Source organism: Miniopterus schreibersii, assembly GCF_964146895.1.
Source record: "Miniopterus schreibersii genome assembly, chromosome: 19".
Lineage (NCBI taxonomy): Eukaryota > Metazoa > Chordata > Mammalia > Chiroptera > Miniopteridae > Miniopterus > Miniopterus schreibersii.
In genome coordinates, this window is record NC_138119.1 from 31,318,474 (window position 1) to 31,336,820 (window position 18,347).

The 18,347-nt window shown below is 54.5% G+C and overlaps 1 protein-coding gene across 1 annotated transcript; it reads left to right on the forward strand.

Annotated features, from left to right (window-relative positions):
• The first annotated feature begins 618 nt into the window (after positions 1-618).
• Positions 619-17,875, forward strand: NUAK2 (NUAK family kinase 2). Its single transcript, XM_081121593.1, has 7 exons — positions 619-937; positions 9,180-9,300; positions 11,869-12,020; positions 12,373-12,438; positions 14,285-14,404; positions 14,937-15,069; positions 15,724-17,875. Exons 1-7 carry the CDS (start codon positions 719-721, stop codon positions 16,785-16,787), a joined length of 1,875 nt encoding a protein of 624 aa, XP_080977719.1. The 5' UTR covers positions 619-718; the 3' UTR covers positions 16,788-17,875.
• Positions 17,876-18,347: the final 472 nt, after the last annotated feature.

The window sequence follows — 18,347 nt, forward strand, 5'->3', positions numbered from 1 at the left end:
AAGAACGTGCTAGAACCGCATTTTTGAGACCCATGTAAGGTTGATCTGACTGGAAACGGATAAGCTCAGAACCCAGGAACTCTCCACCAGCCCTGCCACCCAGCTGGAGTCGGCCTCCATCTCGCGCCATCCCCTCTCTCCCTATGGTCTTGAAGAAGGGGTCAACTGGCTTTATAGATTTTGGCTTGAGAGAAGCAAATTCCTCAGGATGGAGAAACACTTCGGTGACCTCCAGCACTGTCAGGTTGCCCCTGGCTCACTGAGAACGCAGCGCAACAGGACAGCAGGTGGCTCTCATCAGGACCCAGCGCCACTCAGAGGCAAGAGCAGCTCCAGGGCCCCTCAAAGGCTCCAGACAGCCCACCAAGCAGCCTGCCTCCGCCGGGGTCCGTCAGTCCCTCGGCCTGTCCCTCGGGGGCGGGGGCGAGGGGGCGGGGCCCCATTGACACCTCTCCAGGCCGCGAGGGGGAGAGGAGGCGGGGCTGGAGGCCTGCGTGAGCCAATGCGGCGGCTCTGAGCACACAAAGCCGGCGAGCGGGCCAATGGGCGCGGGGGGTGTGGCCAGGGCCTCGGGCTCGGGCGCTTATAAGGAGCGGGGAGGCGGCGCCTGGCGCGCGCTCCGGGCGGCTGTGGGTGCCCGTGCTGGGTGCGGGCCCTGCGCCCTCGTTGCAGCCCCGCGGCCGGTCCCCACGCCGCGCTCTCCCAGCCCCCGCTCGGCATGGAGTCGCTGGCTTTCCCCTGGCGTCCGGGCCCGGCTCCCCCGGCCGCCGCCGCCCTGGCCGACGGGCTCAAGTCGCCCAAGCCGCTGATGAAGAGGCAGGCGGTGAAGCGGCACCACCACAAGCACAACCTGCGGCACCGCTACGAGTTCCTGGGCACCCTGGGCAAGGGCACCTACGGCAAGGTGAAGAAGGCGCGGGAGAGCTCGGGGCGCCTGGTGAGTGCCTTGCTCCGGGGACTGGCCCCTGTCCTTACCAAGCTGAGGGTGCGGGGTTTGGGGGGGCTGGGGGGGTGTTTATTGCAGGTATGTCAGGCCCTGATTGTAGGGACAATGGTCGTGGACCTGGGAACCCCAAGAGCACGGGGCAGCAGGTGATGGTGGCCAATTAATGAGGCGCGCAGCTGGTGCAGGGTGCCTGGAAGACAAATAGCGCCCTGCCTGGGGATGAGGGGTCCCCCTAAAGAAGATGGAACTTAAGTTGGGTTTTGCTTGGAACAGATTCCAGTGGAGCGGACTGGGAAGGGGAAGCAGAAGGCACCCGAGCCTGGAAGGGGTTTAGTAAATGTGTGTGTTTGAATGAATGGATGGGGTGTCCGTCCAGTTCTCAACTCAGTTCTGTTAGCCTGGCTGCCAGCACAGTATGGAGATCGGCACAGGGGTGGAGTGGGGAGGGTTGGACACTTAAGTCCTTTCTAACCCTGAGAGGGAGTCAAAGTTTCGGTATGATGAGTTGTTGTTCTGGGAAATGTGAAACCAGGCTCTGGTGCAAGGTCCACTGTGCCCCAAGATGCCTCTGGGTTCGGGCCTTTTCAGGAAGGCGTCCTGTGAATTTGCTGTGTACGGGGATAGTGAGAGTAGGAGGATTAATCTGTGGGACCTTGAGCCACTAATTTATCTCTGTACTCTCAGTTTCCCCTTCTGCAAAAGTGGAGAGAACACAGCCTCCCTCCCAAGCTGCCGTGAGTACTAAATGAGAGGCAAAAGTGAACTTAAATTGTTCCTGACATAAAGAACCCACAGTGAGGACGGATACTTACATCTGGGCGGGCCGGCCCTGAAAGGATGGCAAGTTTGCCCAAAGTTAGTTAACAGTGGTCCTCAAGCTGGAGTTTAATGTGCGTAGGGGTCACCTGGGGTGCTTGTTTGAAATGCTCTCTGGTTCCACACCCAGAGGATTTTATTCTGAAGATTAAAATAATGTGTATTTTAACAAGCTGTTAGAGCAGGTGGTCTAGGGATTGTTTTGCCAAATCCAGTTGGGTGCTGGTTATGAGACAAGTGGAAGCACAGGGTGTGTGTGTGTGTGTGTGTGTGTGTGCGTGCATGTGTGTGTACACGCGTGCATGCGAGTGTGTGTGGCCATGGTTTGCCCTATCAGCTCTGGCTGCAGTTGCCTCCTCGGATTGTTTGCTTTAGCAGCCAGTAGCTGGTTTGAAATTCAAGAAGTCATTTCATTGGTGAAGGAGAGTGGATGCTGGCAAAAGGGGATGGGTTTGTGGCCCCATCAATAGGACCAAGTATGTTTTTCCTGCTAGTGCCTGGCATGGTCCCCTGTTGCCCGCTGCCAGGTTACAGCTATTGGGCAATCATGTACTTCCTGGCTTTCCTTTCCTTTCTCTTTCTATAAAGTGTGAGGGCCTGGTGAGGCTCCAGGCTTCAGACTACTGGGCCCAGGCTTCGTCAGGGGCTTAGCTGAAATATAGCTGCTGGTGGGGGGCAGTTTGGGTTGGGGGGCCTGGAGGACCCCCAAACTGGGAAACTTTAAGATTAACTTTGGAGATCCCATAGGACTCTTGACCTAGGTCGCTGCATACAGGAGAGAAGGAGGGAGAAAGGGAGGGAGGGAGAGATCTCATTGATTCTGGAATGATATCAACAAGCTGTCAGTTTTCAAATCTCAGTGTCTGTAGGCAGAGATTCTAGCTCTTGTTACATCAGAATACAGAATTCAGAAGGAACTGCCTCACCTCCTGCCTTCTGTTGTATGCAGGGAGCCAAGATCTGTAGGAATGGGACCTGTTCTGAACCTCCCCGATCCATAGACCACCCTGTGCTTCTGCTGGGCATTTGCTTGGGGTCTCCCTTCTTGGAGAGCAGCTGCCTGCTGTGCAAATGGTTTTTTAGTTCTGGGGAGGAGTCCTCTTCCCCACCCACCCTCATTCCTGTCTCTTTGCCGTTCTCCCAGAAGAGAGACCAGGCTGGTGCCTCAGGATCTTCAGTGGGAGAGAGGGATGTGAGAGCCGCCCAAGACCCCCCTCAAAATGAACTAATATTATTGGTTAAGGCTAGAGTCAGAGGAAAGCCTGCTGGGTGACTCCCATCTCAATTTTCTCTCTACTTTTCCAGAACTTTTCCCATCCCCAGCCTGCCTGGATGAGGTTATCGGGCTGGATGGGACTGTCCGGAGGGAGGGGCAGGTGGGCAGAACTAATGGCTACTCGAAGAGGGCATCAAAGGAAAAACAAATATTTGCTCTGGATCTTCTAGTCTCCAAGTACATTCCTGGTATCCAAATGACATTTCCTCCTGTGACTCCCAGCTCCTTCACTGACCTGCCTCGTAAAGAGAAACACCTGCTGGTCGAGTCCACTAAAGCCTTTGTGCTAATCTGCATGGAAGTCTTACCTCCAAGGGGTTCCATGAGGAATGTGAGGGGGTCTCAGTGGCTAGGGATCTGGGGCAGGGATGCTTCTGTCATATATTAGAAGGCTTCTTGGGATTTGAAAATGACTGAGATGGTCCTATTCCTTCATTGACAGATGGGGAAGCTGAGGCCCAGAGAGGAGACATGAATTGTATGGCTGGTTAGTTGCATGCCTGTGACACTGGCCCCTGATTTGACACCCCAGGTCCTAGATCACCACTACTGAGTCTCAGTCTGGGAGCTGGCCTGCAATTTGGCCCAGCTGGTCTCAGTGTGCTTTGTCATTCCAACAATCTGCTTCAGTCACCTTTCCAGAGCTTCAGGCAGTGTTGAGGGTTGGAGGAGTCACTGAAAACAACTCCCACCCACACACATTGCCTATGTCGAGGGATCCTGGGTGGGTGAACTACACTACATTCCTGGTTTCCACCTTGTCAGGAAGGCTGCTTAGCTCAGAGTCAGGGTGCAAGGGTTCAAAATCCTGCCTCTGTTGCTTACCAGCTGTACGACCTCTCTGCATCTCAGTTTCCTCATCTAAAAAGTGGGCATTATAATAATGCCTAACTCCTGGTATTCTCATAGGATTAAATAAGTAATATATTGTGAAGTGCTGAGCACAGTAGCTGACACACAGTGTTGTCCCAGCAAGGCTACTTTGACTAGACCCTACCCTCTCCTGGAGGCGTCCATCCTGGGTCTGTTCTGCCGAGCAAGAAAATGGGTTGTGCTCAGCTTCCTTGAGCCTAACCACTTTGGTCTCTGCTTTGCTCAAAATCCTAGTCTCTCCTTCAGCCTCTGCTCCAGAGAAGGTCTCCCACCTGGCCAGCTCCCAAAGGCCTCTTCTGCTTGATGCTGCCTCCCAGCTCCTCCTGCACCTGCCTGCTCAGCATTAGGGAGGGAGGCTCCAGCTGCAGGCGACTCTTGTCCTTGGGCTCTGGCCAAACCACACAAGAGAGCTAGGCAGGGAAGTGCCTTGCCCAGCAACCTGGCAGAGTGGGCAGGAGGGTGGCAAGGAGGGGTGGACACAGCATGGGGTTTAGGGGAAGCAGCTCAGACTCCCCTCATTCCTGGAGCCCATTCGTCTCCCTGGCTGGTTCTCTGGCAGGCTTGGTGGGCTGGTGAGGCCCCACACCCTAGGCCCATCCCCACTGTGCCCAGCCCAACCTCTCCTCCATTATCTAAGTGGGTCATCCTCCATCTCCTTGCCCCGCCTCCCAGATGGCAGCTGCTTCGTTAAAGGTCAGAGAGGAGTCAAGGACTTTGGCTCCAACTCCTGACAATAGCTATGACCAGAGATGCCTAGCTTGCACCCTCTTTCCTGGGACCTGGAACCAGTACCTTTAGATCTTGTTTTCCTAAGACCTTTCTGCCATCCTCTCCTGAATCCAGATCATTCCTGATCTGAGTTGGGGGTGGGTAGGGGCAGTGTTTAACCAATTGAGCCCCAGCACCCATCTCTCCAGCGTGTTTGTATAAGTGAGATGGGGGGGGGGTGTACTATGCAGCTTGGCCCAAGGCAGGGTGTGGGGCATTCCCTTCTCCAGGGGCGGGAGGTAGGGAGCTGCAGGCCGGGCAGGGCATCTGCAAGGATCTTTTGTCTTCTGAGATGGCAGCTTCTCCAGGTAACACCCCTCCCCCTTGGATCTTTCTGCCTTGATGTATCAGGGAACCTTGGAAGAGTCAGCGCACCTTTCTGGACTTCAGTGTCTGCCATTTGCAAAGTGGGGTAGGGAATCGGCCCTGCTGCTTTTTATGCAGGGCCACAGGGGCAGGAAATCACTGGGCTGGTATCGGAAGGAATTTTGCTCAGGCAGGTTAACATAGATATACCATGGGGCCTCTGAACAAGCTCATTATAACAATCCTTGGCTAGCACCTTCCTGGCGTAGTAGCAGGTGACCCATTTCTGAAGACACTCAGCAGACAATGCTAGCGCTTGGAAGGGAGCTTGGAGATCCTGATGTGTAAATTTGTGAATGGTTCCTTTCTTTCTGGCCTTTGCTCAAACATTTGTCTCTGCCTGGAATGCCCCTGTTGCCCCTCCCTAGCCTACCCTCCTTGGCTCGGTAAACCCCACTCATCCCTCAAGATCTAAAATAAAGTTTTCTCCCAGAAGCTATTTTTCCTGCTCTTCCAGGCAAAGAAACTCCCTCCAGTGCTCCCGGAGCCGCTGGCAGGCAGGGACCTCAACTTTCACACTCATCACACTAGACTGGAGTTGACTTAATTGTCAGTCCGACCACTGGACTGAGGACCTCAGTACAGGAACTGTCCAATTTTTGTCTAAATCCCCAACACCTAACAGAGCACCAGGCACATAGTAGGTGTTCAGCAGAAGTTTGGAGAATAAATTGCCTTTCATTTTTCAGATGAAGATATTAAAACCGGCCAGACCAGTTAACCAGACTGTTTAAGTGACTTGTCTGGAGTTGCCTAGTTCCTAGTGGCAAGTGAAGATACCTGGGCTCTTGACACCCACTCCACAGAGCTGGTGTTCACCTTCACAGTAGCATACTGTTGTGCCTGGGTTCCCTGCTCCCTCTGAGTAGGGAGGCCATAAAATATATTATCTAAACTTGGGTACTTTGAAGAGAAAGGGGTCACCATTAGTAACTATACTAGGATGAACCAGGGTTGTCTCGGGGCATGTGATCTCCCTTCCTCTGGGTGACCCACTCAGCAGTTATTACCCTCCTCCTTGGCTCTAGTCAGTATAATTTTATTCTGGAGAATGGTTGCTCAACTACCTTGCAGATGAGAACAAAGGTCCCTCAACATCAGTGCTCGTAACAGAGGTTGACTCTCCACCCATGCCTAGGATGAAAGGCAGAAAATCTTATCTGGGCACAGTCCCATCAGTCAGGGATCAGCCCAGCGACTTAACCAATATCTATTTTGCGACTTGTGTTCACCAGTAAACTGTTGAGTACTTTTGACTGCAGAGCTCTGTCTAGGCCTGAGCTTTTGCTATATTTAATTTACTTTGATAGGCTAGCCAGCAGGTAGCTAGGAGCCTGTCTCATGGGGCTGGGACAGGTTGAGGAACAGTGGTCCACCCCCACCAGGGCACTTCACACATCACTCTTCTTGTCTGTCACCTGCTTAGGGACTGGTGGAAGCCTGTTGACATAACTTGTTTCTTTCCTGGGAAGTGCCAGCCAAACTGTGCTCTCCTAGGACCTAAGGTAGATAATTGGGGGTCCTTGACCTAGCCCCCTGAGGCCAGAGCATAAGTTTACAGGAGGAATGAACTGTTCATTGAGGATTAATAATTCTGATTTAGAGTCATAGGCTTCCAAGTTGGTGAGAAATGGATCTCAAGGTTTGACTTGTGTACCCTCTCTCTATCCACGAAGGGACTCTTTCTAGTACTGCTCAGACCCCTTTATTTTGGGGGGCCTCCTCTTTTTAGGACTTGTCTTTTTTAGAGCTCTGCTTCCTAAGCCTCAGATGATTTCTCTCGTTGTATTTGTTTGTAGATACACAATGATACATCCAAGATGTGCTTAGTTTTTGCATATGTACGCATCCTAGGCTCTCAAATAGTTCTGTCTCATTGTCTAGTTGTGTGATTTATGTAGGATTTGTTACTATCTGTTAATACAGTTTTTATTGCCCTTTATCTGAAGAGCTCATAGTCCTTCATCCATTGTCTGATTGTTATTGAAATGAAGAAATTCAGAGAGAAAAGAGCCAGCCCATAAAATCTTGCCTTGGGGGAGAAGTCGGGGGTCTAGAGAGAGGTGTCTGGGAACTGCGCTCTGGGACTGGAGGAGGATCGCAGCCCGCGTCCCCATTCCCACCCCGTCCAGTTCTAGACCAGGGGCTTTTCTGCTCAGTTCCCGCCTGGTTGGAGCAGGGCCGGGGGCGTGAGGAGGGCACCTGCAGCTGCGGCGTGGGCCTCAGCGCATCCTGGCGGGAGGCTCCATGGTGATGGCCCTCCCGCTGCCATTGTCCTCCCTGAGGCCGGGAAGGAGGCAGCGCCGGGAGGAAGGGGCGGAGGGCACCGGCCCTGGCCCGTTGCCGGGGCGACCGGCCCTGGGCACTGTGGCCTCGCCTCTGATGGATTACGCTGGCTGTTCCGCATTCCTGTCACTGTCCCTGCGAGCAGGAAGCTATTGTCTGCCTCCGGAGCCCCGTGAAAGGGGGATTAGGGGCCCCTCCCCTCCAGAAGTGGTCTCCTTTTTCTGTCTCCCTTTGAACCTGAGGGAGCAGCTCCTCCTGGGAAACTGAACGAGGAGCTGTTTGCCTCAGCCTGAGCCCTTGGATTTTTCATGACTTGCCCGTCTCCAAGAAGGGGAAGTCTCGTATTTACCATCTGTGGCCCTGCACAACACTTGACAGGAACTGACCAGCCCTGTGACCGCCACGCCTGCGCAGCACCTGGTGCCAGCAAGGCAGCCTCTGAGGCCTGGCACTCGCTGGCTCATCTCAGGACCAGAGCAGGAAAGCACCTCGGCCATCTCCGTTCAGCCTGTTGGTGTCACTAAAAAGAAAACCGAGGCTCTGAGAGGGGGTGGGGACTACCCATGGGGACAGTGACAGCCTGGAGGAGAACCCAGGTCTCCCAGCTCCCCAGGCGTGTCTTCTGCACACACACACACACCTTGCACTGCTGTGAGTCTCCCCTTTCTGTCACCTGGCCCTGAGTGGGACGGAGCAGACAAAGGGACGGAGACCCCCTCTGTCTCCAGAGCGTTGCTTAAAGGGCATCCTGGCAGCTCTTTCTTCTTTGCCTCTTGCCCCGCTCCACCCTCGCTGCACCCCCCACAGGAACCAGCTGGGGCAACGGTTAGTCCTTTTATGGCATCTTCACCTTTACAGACAAGATAGCAAAGGCCAGAGGACTTAGTTGCTGGAAGAGGGACATTCCTTTCCTAGACTGAAGAGACTGGGGTTTTGTCTTTTTCACACATTTTTTTTTTTGGTGGTAAAATATATATAACATAAGATTCACCATGTGAAGCATTTTAAGTGTACAATTCAGTGACATTCCGTACAGTTACAATGTTGTGCAAACATCACCACTGGCATTTCTCAAGTCATTTCCTCACCCCAGGCAGAAGCTGTCTGTACCCATTAAACATAACTGCTCAGCCCACCCCCCCACACACCCCTCCCCTCCCCTGGTAACTCTGTTCTACTTTCTGTCTATGCATTTTCCTATTCTGGTCACCTCGTATAAGTAGACTTGTACAGCACTGGGCCTTGTGTGTCTGGCTTATGTCACTTAACGTAATGTTGTCAAGGTTCATCCAAGTCTGTGCCAGTTAGTGACAGAATGACTTTGAGCAGGTCATTTAACCTGCCTGGGTACCAGTTTCCTCACATGTAAATGGGGATTGTAGATACTTTTTGGGCCCACCTCCCAGGGCTGTTGTGAGGGCCAATTAATTTACTAATGCAACAGATGGTTAAGCAGTGCCTACTGTGTGCCGGGCACTATGCTTGGCATCAGGGTAAATTCATCCTCACGGTGTAGCACGGTAAATTCGCTTTGTCAGTCATAAAGCATCAGCCTCCAAGTGGTTGTTACCTTCCTTGTTCATCCGGGGACTCTGAATAAGGTCATTGGTCCTTACACCTCCCTGCCACACAGACTGCACCTAACCCAAGTGAACACCTTCTCCAGAGGAGGCGCTCTTCGGCCTCTCTGCCCGCTTTCCTGGTGAAGGTCGGAGTGGCTTCCTTGGGTGCGCCCTGTGGCCTTTGCCGCAGCTGCAGGCAGACCGCAGTCAGGACTTTGAGGGTGTCCTCTGGGACATCTGTACCTGCCAGACCCTTCTCTTCACCTCCAGCATTCTCTGTTCCCAGGTGGCCATCAAGTCAATCCGGAAAGACAAGATCAGAGATGAGCAGGACCTGATGCACATTCGGCGAGAGATTGAGATCATGTCGTCGCTCAACCACCCCCACATCATTGTTATCCACGAAGGTACAGAGGCGGGACCTTTGAATCTGGGAGTGTGTGTGCTCGCCCGCGTGTGTGTCTGTGTGTGTGTGTAGGAGCAGTCAGAACAGATGATGCGGAGAAATAAAAGAGGCACAGGCTTTGGAGTTGGACAAAAGCTGGGTTTGAAATTCAGCTGTATGACATGGGCTGCTACTCAGTATAGTCTCTGGGTGGGCCTCAGTTCCTCATTTGTAAAGTGGGATAATCCCACCTACGTCACAGGGTAGTTGCAAAGGTCAAACTAAATGTCACCAAGTGCTCAGCTCATGGGAGGAACCCAGTGGATTGCGGGCTTTTTGTTGTTATTGTTAGGTTTCCGCACATGAACACTTCCTCCCCCCACCCCCCCAACCCAATGAAACCCTCAGCAGTACCAGGGAGGCTGAAACATATAAACCTGCCCCTGGATCAGGTGCAGGGGTGCTAAGAGCCAGGCCTCCTAGGGTCTGCCCGGTACCCTGAATCATTCCTGCCCTGGGGCTGGCTCCCCCCTCTCCTTATCTTTCTCAGACTCCTCTTGCTCTGACATCGGTGCTGGTTTCCACTCCAGCTGCCCTGTTTCCTGTGACCTAGACAACATAGTGAGCAAGAGTGGGGGATGAGGGAAAGAGGGGGAGCTCCCTCCCACACACACTTGTCTGCTTCCAGCCTTTACACAACATCGATTAGATGGGAAACAAGGCTTAGCAGCAGAGGGAGGGAAGGGAGCCTATGGCTTTGCCCTCTCTGAATATTCCTGGTGGGAAGTAAGAGGGATGTCTTCTTCTCTCTTGGGTTCTAGTCATAGGAAGACCAAGGGCAGAGCCACTGACATGGCCCTATGTCCTGAGCTTGTCCCACAAGGAACCCAGACAAGTAGCTGAGAAAACTAATTGTATCTCTGTGTACTCCCCCAGGGAAGAGTGGGCACGGCAGAGCATTGGTTAAGCCAGGCTGAGCTTGGTGATTGGGGGATGTGTGTGTGTGTTTGTGTGTGTGTACATGCTTATGCATGTGCGCATGTTCATGCCCCACACCCACACCCACACCCACACCCACACCGAGCCAGGTCTAGAAACTTAGCTTTGAAGCTCAGGATGTGGCTTCTCCTTCACTTTCAGATTCAGCAGATGTAGGGCCATCGCACTTACTGTGTATATGGCAGGGCTCCCCCAGATCCATCCCCATCCTGCCAGTCTTTAGGAAGTATGGACTAGGGGGGTGGGGGGCTGACCTAGCTGCTGTCCAGAACGTGCTGGCTCTTGACCCCCAATTTCATGGTACAAAGTCTGCAGGAATACAGGAAACCACAGGGGTAGAGGTTCAGCTAGGCACACTCCAGGAGGCTGGACCACCACACATCAGGGCCACTCACTCATGTTCCCCTGGGAAAAAGCTCAGTCCTCCTGGCCATGGATCCTAGTGCCTGGGAGCTAGGACTCCTCCTGGGAGAAGCCGCCTTCCTCAGCTCCTTCTCACGGGCTAGACAACAGTAGCTCTGGGCTGGCAGAGCAAGTCAAACTCCTAGGACCTGTTTGACACAAAGATGCAATGTCAGGACCATGTGTGTTCTGACACAGTCCAGCTGAAGGGCCAGTTGGGTGACTCAGTCGTTCCTACCTTCCCAGGGGGCTGGAGCCAGAACAAGACCTGAGGGGGCAAGAGGGCCCTTTCTACACGTGTCAGTGAGCCAGCTGGGGCAGGCTGACTGCCAGGAGCCCAGCCAGTCAGTCAGTTACCAAATATCTGTTGATTGCCTCTGGTGACACAGCCTTGGAAGCACCCTGGGTGGGAAGTCAGAGGGGTTGGAGGAGATGACTACCTCAGCTCTCCCCTGTACTTTATAGGGTACAAACCACTTGTGTATACTTTTCCTCCTCTTCTGGTCCTCAAGGCAGACATTTTATGGGCATTATTACATATGTTATATATATGAGGACGCTGGGAACGAGTATAACAGTTGGGAGCAGTTATTGCGTGCGTGCTTATGTCAGCCCCTCCGCCAGCTTGCTCAGCCAGCCCCAGAGCTTTCGCTGGCTTTTATCTAGCTCTCACCTCAGCCCCAAGAGTTGCCATTATTATCCCCCTCTTCAAATGGGGAAACTGAGGCACGCTGGTTGAATAACTTGCCAATGTCACCCAGCTAGTCAGTGATGGGGCCAGGATTCAAACTCCAAACCTGTATTCTTACTGATGGATCTGGAAGAGATTTGCCCTGGATCACAAAGCAAAAAAGTACCAAATTTCAGACAGCCTTTCCACTCATCCAGTGATGTCTCTGCCCGCTGGGGAACTTGCAGAGTAGTTTTAAGAATCCTCAAAAACCAGAACTTCCTAGGAGAGGATGGGTGAGCCAGCCAGTTTCTTGGCCTTAAGTAGTTGCTACTGGAAGATACTGAGAGCTTCAGAGGGCCTTCTGCCCTTCTTTGCTACCCTCCTGCCCCATCAGCAGACATCCCTGGAAGGAGGTCCTGGAGGGAAGGGTCTGGTCCAGGGTGAGGGAGAGGCCGGTGGCCCCCAGGGGAGCAGTGACTCTGGAGGGGCCTGATGTCCCCCCTCGTTCTGCCCCAGTGTTTGAGAACAGCAGCAAGATTGTGATCGTCATGGAGTACGCCAGCCGGGGCGACCTGTATGACTACATCAGCGAGCGGCAGCGGCTCAGCGAGCGCGAGGCCCGCCACTTCTTCCGGCAGATCGTCTCCGCTGTGCACTACTGCCACCAGGTGAGCCCCTACCTCCAGCCCTGTTCTGAGGGGTGGTCCCTGGCCTCCGGGCCAGTTTAGGCCAGAGGCATTCCGTGACCTGTCCAGGATCACACAGTGAGACAAAGCAGAGGCAAGACTCGATTCTGGACTCTCAGCCTAGGGAATGCTGGTGTTTCTGGCTTTGAGTCTCTTGGCCTAGGGTAGAAGGGCCTGTGATTTCTTGTGCTTTGTACCAATCAAGATGGGTATTCCCAGCCTACCTATGCTTCCCCACCTGCCCCCTTTGTGTTTGCCTCACTTTCCAGACAAGGGCCTCATGCACCCCCCTCGGTGGTGACCTTCCCCTGACCCTCTGCCCTCCCTCTTTCAGAATGGGGTTGTCCACCGGGATCTCAAGCTGGAGAACATCCTCCTAGATGCCAATGGAAATATCAAGGTGAGCCCACTTTCTGTTTCCAGCAGCTCTCCTACTCTTCCCAGCCTTTCTGCACTCTAAGCATCCACAGCCAAGCGTCTCTAAGCCCTTAGGGAGTTCCAGGAGTCAAGCAAGCTCCGACTTATATGTTGGTTCCCACTTCGTTTTATGGATGGAAACCGAGGCCTCAGAAAAGGGGGTGACTTGCACAAGGTCCTATGACTAACAAGAGGCTGAGCATGGGCTAGAACCAAGGTCTTCTGACTCCTCAACCAGTGCTCTTGACATCACAAGACCGACAGGAGTCTAGGTCTAGGATCGGTTTTTGCTTACAACCTTGGGACTGGCAGGGAGGTGACCGTGGCCTGAGTTTTCCTTGCCTGCGTGCATGTACACACATGCATGTACACACACATGCACACTTTAATCTGCTGTAATTAGGTAGCCCTTTGGCACCTTTCCCCAAAGCCATGCATTCCAGCGCCAGCCTCTTGCAGCTTCCGATTCCCGTGCCTAAGCAGTTACGTTTGATATGAGATGAACTCAGATCGCAGAGCTGGAAGGGGGAGATGGCGAGGCGGCCCCTACACGTACCTGAGAGGGCATTGACTCTGTACCCAGACCTCCTCAGAATCTTCTTGAACCCAGGACATAGTCTCTTCCCCAGTGGCCTCTGACCCCTGCTTTGAGACGCCCTGGCACTGACTTCATCTCCCTTTTCCCCTTTCCCAGCCAATTCCCAGAGAAGGTGGGGCTTGCTTTGATGCTATGGTGTTGGGGGAGGGGGGCAGACCCAATAAACCCATATAACCTGGATGGTGACGAACTCTCCCATCTACACAAATCACCTGCCTCATTATGCGCTTCAACTGGTAACTGCTTGATAAGAGGCCAATAAAACCATAAATGAAGGAGCCTGAGTTTCATAAACAGGCCTCCACCCTAGGCACACATGACCCTCTGCTGGGGTAAAGAGGTCAGGAGCAGAGGGACACTGGCCTCGGCCTCTGTCTGAGGACAGCTGGGGAAAAGGTCTCTCTGGGAAACAAGGAGGTGGGCTGGGGGCCTCTCAAGGCCTCAGTATTAGATGGCTCAGGGAGCCCCGTGAGAAGATTCCCTCTCCTGGCCGATACGACCGTGAGCTTTGCTCTGCTCTCACCATTGCTTCTTAGCCATACTGGGCTGACCCCATGTTCCTGCCCACAGACATAGACTAACCCTTTGCTAGGAAAGGCAGCCCAGCCTCGCATGGTAAACCAGAGCTGGGGTCGCATGCTTCTGAGGGTCATACACTGGCATGAGATGCTGACTCTCCCCCTCCATCTGGTTCACCTTCCCACTGAGTCCCAGGCATGGATCACACCTGTGCTGGGAGCTGCAGGAGGGATGGGGACAGAAGGAGGCCAGCATGGGGAACATGTTGATATGGCACTATGAAGGGACAGAACTGATAGGCAGTGGCTACAGCAAGCCATTGGAAACTGTAGGGCTTCATGGGAAAAGGAGATGTCAGGGCAATGGAGGGCTTCCTAGGGGAGGTGGGCTTGCTGGGTCAGGAGGATGTGCGTAGACTGGAGAGCACATGCCTGGGGTGGGGTCGAGCATGAGCAGAGGAGCCCAGGGAACAGTGAAGACCCTGGAGCCCTCCCCCCAACCTCTACCTCACTGCTTATTGACACAACTTCTATGGGGCTCTTTCTTCCTGGGCCTGAGCTGTGTTGACAGTGCCCAGTGTGGGCTGGGGACCATGGCACCTTTCCTTCTGTTGGGGCCCAGGTTTCCCCAGGGTCTGATAGGGGCAGGCTGAAAGCTACAGAACAGCCCAGGCCTTGGCTTGACCCCTGCCGTGTTTGTCCCACTCCTGCAGATTGCTGACTTTGGCCTCTCCAACCTCTACCACCAAGGCAAGTTCCTGCAAACGTTCTGCGGGAGCCCCCTCTACGCCTCGCCAGAGATCGTCAACGGGAAGCCCTACATGGGCCCGGAGGTGAGTGTCCGCCCTCCACACCAGCCTGCCTCAGTCATTGCCTGACCCTTGAGCTCCTGAGAGTTGGTGGGCTGTTTTGTAGTTGTTTCCTTTCTCAGAGCACAAAATTCAGCACCCCTGCCCCACCTCCCAAAGTAGTGACTTGCCAGGTCTCTAGCCAGGAGCAACACAACTGGAAGGAGAACTTAAATCTGTTGGCCCTCAGTCTAGTCCTGTGCCCCTTTCCTTCCTGGTTCCCACCACCTTCCCTAGCACACAGCCAGCCACCCCTTCCTGTCCTGGAAGGGCTGGCCTCGCCAACTGCTTTTGTGTTTGTGGCTGCCCCTGCCAAAGAGAGGTGATGGACGACACCTCTCCCCATGAGCCTCAATCCCTCCTGCAGTGTCACTCTTTTGCCCCTGGTTACTAGAGGGAGGTGGCCATCAGGTACACTAACCTCTGAGTTCCCCAGCGTGTACCCCTTTCTTCTGTAGTGTGCAGGCGAGGCTGGAAGCCCTCCAGCATCCTTGCTGACTGCCCCCTTCTCTCTCAGGTGGACAGCTGGTCCCTGGGTGTCCTCCTGTACATCCTGGTGCATGGCACCATGCCCTTCGACGGGCAGGACCATAAGACACTGGTGAAACAGATCAGCGAAGGGGCCTATAGGGAGCCGCCTAAACCCTCAGGTGAGTGAGAGGTATGGGTGCTCTCATCCAGGCCCTGGATGTTCTAAGCTAATCCGTGGCGCTAGAGTGACAAGGACAGCCCAGTGCAGATGAGAGCGCCCTCCACCCACCTCCTGCTGTTATCTCTCTGCCTCCAGCGTCTGTGACCTCCGAAAAAGGAGGAGATACCTCTTCCTTCCCTTATGGGCATGCTTTGTTATACTTGGGAAGTGCTTCCTAAGGTCTAGCTTAGAGCCTCGTGGCTACAGTTGTCTCGCTTTCTACTTCCACCCTCATTCTTAGACATTTTTTGCCCTTTCACCTACAGTGTAGGTCAGAAGGACGCAAGAAGCTTGGTCTACCCTTGAGCACAGTCCATACCCTCGGAGGGTTGCACTTGTGGGGAGAACAAGGACACACTCACATGCAAGGCTGACAGAGGGGACAGAGTCCTGAGGGGCACAGACCAAAGAGGAGACTGGCAGAGTCCGGCCGGGAAAGCGGGAGGCTGGGAGGTGGCCCGGCGGGGGGGCGTGGAGCCCTGGGTGGGAGTGGACATAGCTGACGGAGGAGTGAGTGGTGTCTTGGCACAGATGGGGGTAAGCCAGCGAGAGGGGACTGTGGGTGCCCGTTCTCATGGCTGCCAGTCTGAAGCCCCCGTTCTTTGTCTTCCAGACGCCTGTGGCCTGATCCGGTGGCTGTTAATGGTGAACCCCACCCGCCGGGCCACCCTGGAGGATGTCACCAGTCACTGGTGGGTCAACTGGGGCTACGCCACCCATGTGGGGCAGCAGGAGGCTGCGCACGAGGGCGGGCACCCTGGCAGTGACTCTGGCCGGGCCTCGGTGGCTGAGTGGCTGCGGCGGTCCTCCCGGCCCCTCCTGGGGAGCGGGGCCAAGGCCTGCAGCTTCTTCAAGCAGCACGCACCGGGCGGAGGGGGCGGCGGCGCCCCCGGCCTGGAGCGCCAGCATTCGCTCAAGAAGTCCCGCAAGGAGAATGACATGGCCCAGTCCCTCCAGGGCGACCCTGCTGCCGGCACCTCCCCTCGCCCTGGCAAAGGCGACCTCAAGCTACCAAAGGGCATTCTCAAGAAGAAGGTGTCTGCCTCCTCGGAGTGGGCAGGGGAGGACTCTGGGCTCAGCCGGGCCCCTGCGAACCCGGGGCCGGCCGCGGCCCTGCCCCCCAGGAAGGGCATCCTCAAGAAGTCTCGGCAGCGGGAGTCCGGCTACTACTCCTCTCCTGAACCCAGTGACTCTGGGGAGCTCTTGGATACCGGGGACGTGTTTATGAGTGGGGACTCCGGGGAGCAGAAGCCGCCCCAGGCCTCAGGGCTCCTCCAACGCAAGGGCATCCTCAAAACCAACGGCAGGTTCTCCCGCACAGCCCTGCAGCTCACAGCGCCCACTACCTTCGGCTCCCTGGATGAACTGGCCTCACCTCGCCCTCCGCCCCAGGCCAGCCGCCCCTCAGGAGCTGTGAGTGAGGAGAGCATCCTGTCCTCTGAGTCCTTTGACCAGCTGGACTTGCCCGACCGGCTCCCCGATCCCCTGCTGCGGGGCTGTGTGTCTGTGGACAACCTCATGGGGCTTGAGGAGCCCCACTCTGAGGGCCCTGGATGCAGGGGCCTGAGGCGCTGGAGGCAAGAGCCCCTGGGGGAAAGTTGCTTTTCCCTCGCGGACTGCCAGGAGGTGACGGAGGCCTACCGGCAGGCCCTGGGGATCTGCTCCAAGCTCAGCTGAGGGTGGGGGGCATTGCCCCCCTGGACAGGCTCTAAGATGCACCTGGCAACACCCTGAGGGGAGACACCTTCTCCCCTGCCTCCTGGGACCAGCATCCCAGCCCAGAAGGCTGAGATGGTTTGCCATTTAGCCCTGAGGAGGGCCAGATATGGGGAAAATGGACAATGAAATGCACTGAGGGTTCAATGTCCTCAGCCCTGATGAACCAAGAAGAAAGTAGAGGGCAAAGGGTAGAGAAGTAGAGGGGAAGGCCCTCTGCTTGGACTCGTGGCCAAGTCCACGTTTTCCTGTTCATGTACACAGGGTAGGAGCACAGAAATCTGGAAAGAGCACTCTTATCAGTACCCATCTCCTTGGCTGCAATGAGTAGCTCTGTGCATGGTGCCTTCTGCCAAGGTAGGGATGGACACTTCACATACACATTCCCATCCCTTCCAGGCACTAAAACTGGAATATGGAAATTAATGTGCCTGGGACATCCTAGGACAGTCTCCCAGAGTGTGCCCTTCCTTATTTCTCCCAGCAGTAAGAGAACACCGCCTCCATTTCCTCAAAGGTTCTCTCCCTTTTCCTGTCCTCCAAACCTGGCCCTAGCCTCCTGGAGTTGCTGCTATGAATCTAAAAGACTTGAAAAGGCTCAGGCTGCTATTGGACTTCATCTCAAGGGGCCCAGATTCCTCTGGACCCCACCTTGAACCTCAAAGGCTCTGTGAACTTTTCCAGCCTCTAAGCTGCTCCTGCTACTGAGAATGGACGCATCTATTTCTCTGGGGTTTCAGGACCCTATAGAATGTCCTATTTATGTTTTCAGCAATGTGTTCTTAAAACGAATTTTGCTATAATGTGAATACTATGTTCTGGAAAGTCCACTATTCATCTAACTTTTGTGTACAGAGAAATATTTTTGCAATGATTCTCTCCTGATGATGGGAAGGGGGACCCTTTTATAAATCTGTGTGTTCCGTTGCACTGTCCAGAGGGGTTCTCTGGCTCCCTCATCAACGCCCTGATTCTGTCTACCTGATGGTCCCTCTTCCCTTCTCTGGCCAGAAAAAACACCACTCTATTAAAAACCAGAACTGTGATTGAAAATAGCCTGTGTTGTCCTGTTTGAGGAGGTGGGGTGCTGATCTTTGAGCCTTCTCTTAACACACTCCGGCTGAGAAATAGCCTGCTTAATAAAAACAAACCAACAACAAACACGCAGCTCTTAGCTCCAAAAAATTCCTCCATATACCTCCATTAGCAGTGCTGCCCTGTTAAAAACACCAGTGGGAGAGCCCTGGGCTGAAAGCCCCAATTTGCTCTTCCTATCTTTGGCGCTAAAGGGAGAGCTGGGCTTGGCCAATTGTACAGCCCTGCCCCCAGCCTTCCCATCTTCTTCCACCCGTCCCCCATTCAGTTCTGTCTCCTGCTGCTTGAAGACCCCCCTTCCCACCTTTATTCTCTCTCTCCAAAGAAATCCCCTTTGCTCGGTGTGGGCCGGCTGTTGGCTGTTCCTCGCCCCGCCCCCGCTGCCTGACCCCTGGTGAAGCCAAGAATGCTTGGAATGCCCCCCTG

Excerpts from the sequence above, each read along its gene's own strand:
- NUAK2 (XM_081121593.1), top strand. The coding sequence starts at position 719 with ATGGAGTCGCTGGCTTTCCCCTGGCGTCCGGGCCCGGCTCCCCCGGCC. Across the intron at positions 12,021-12,372 it reads CTGTGCACTACTGCCACCAG|AATGGGGTTGTCCACCGGGA; the intron begins GTGAGCCCCTAC and ends TCCCTCTTTCAG. Across the intron at positions 12,439-14,284 it reads ATGCCAATGGAAATATCAAG|ATTGCTGACTTTGGCCTCTC; the intron begins GTGAGCCCACTT and ends CCACTCCTGCAG.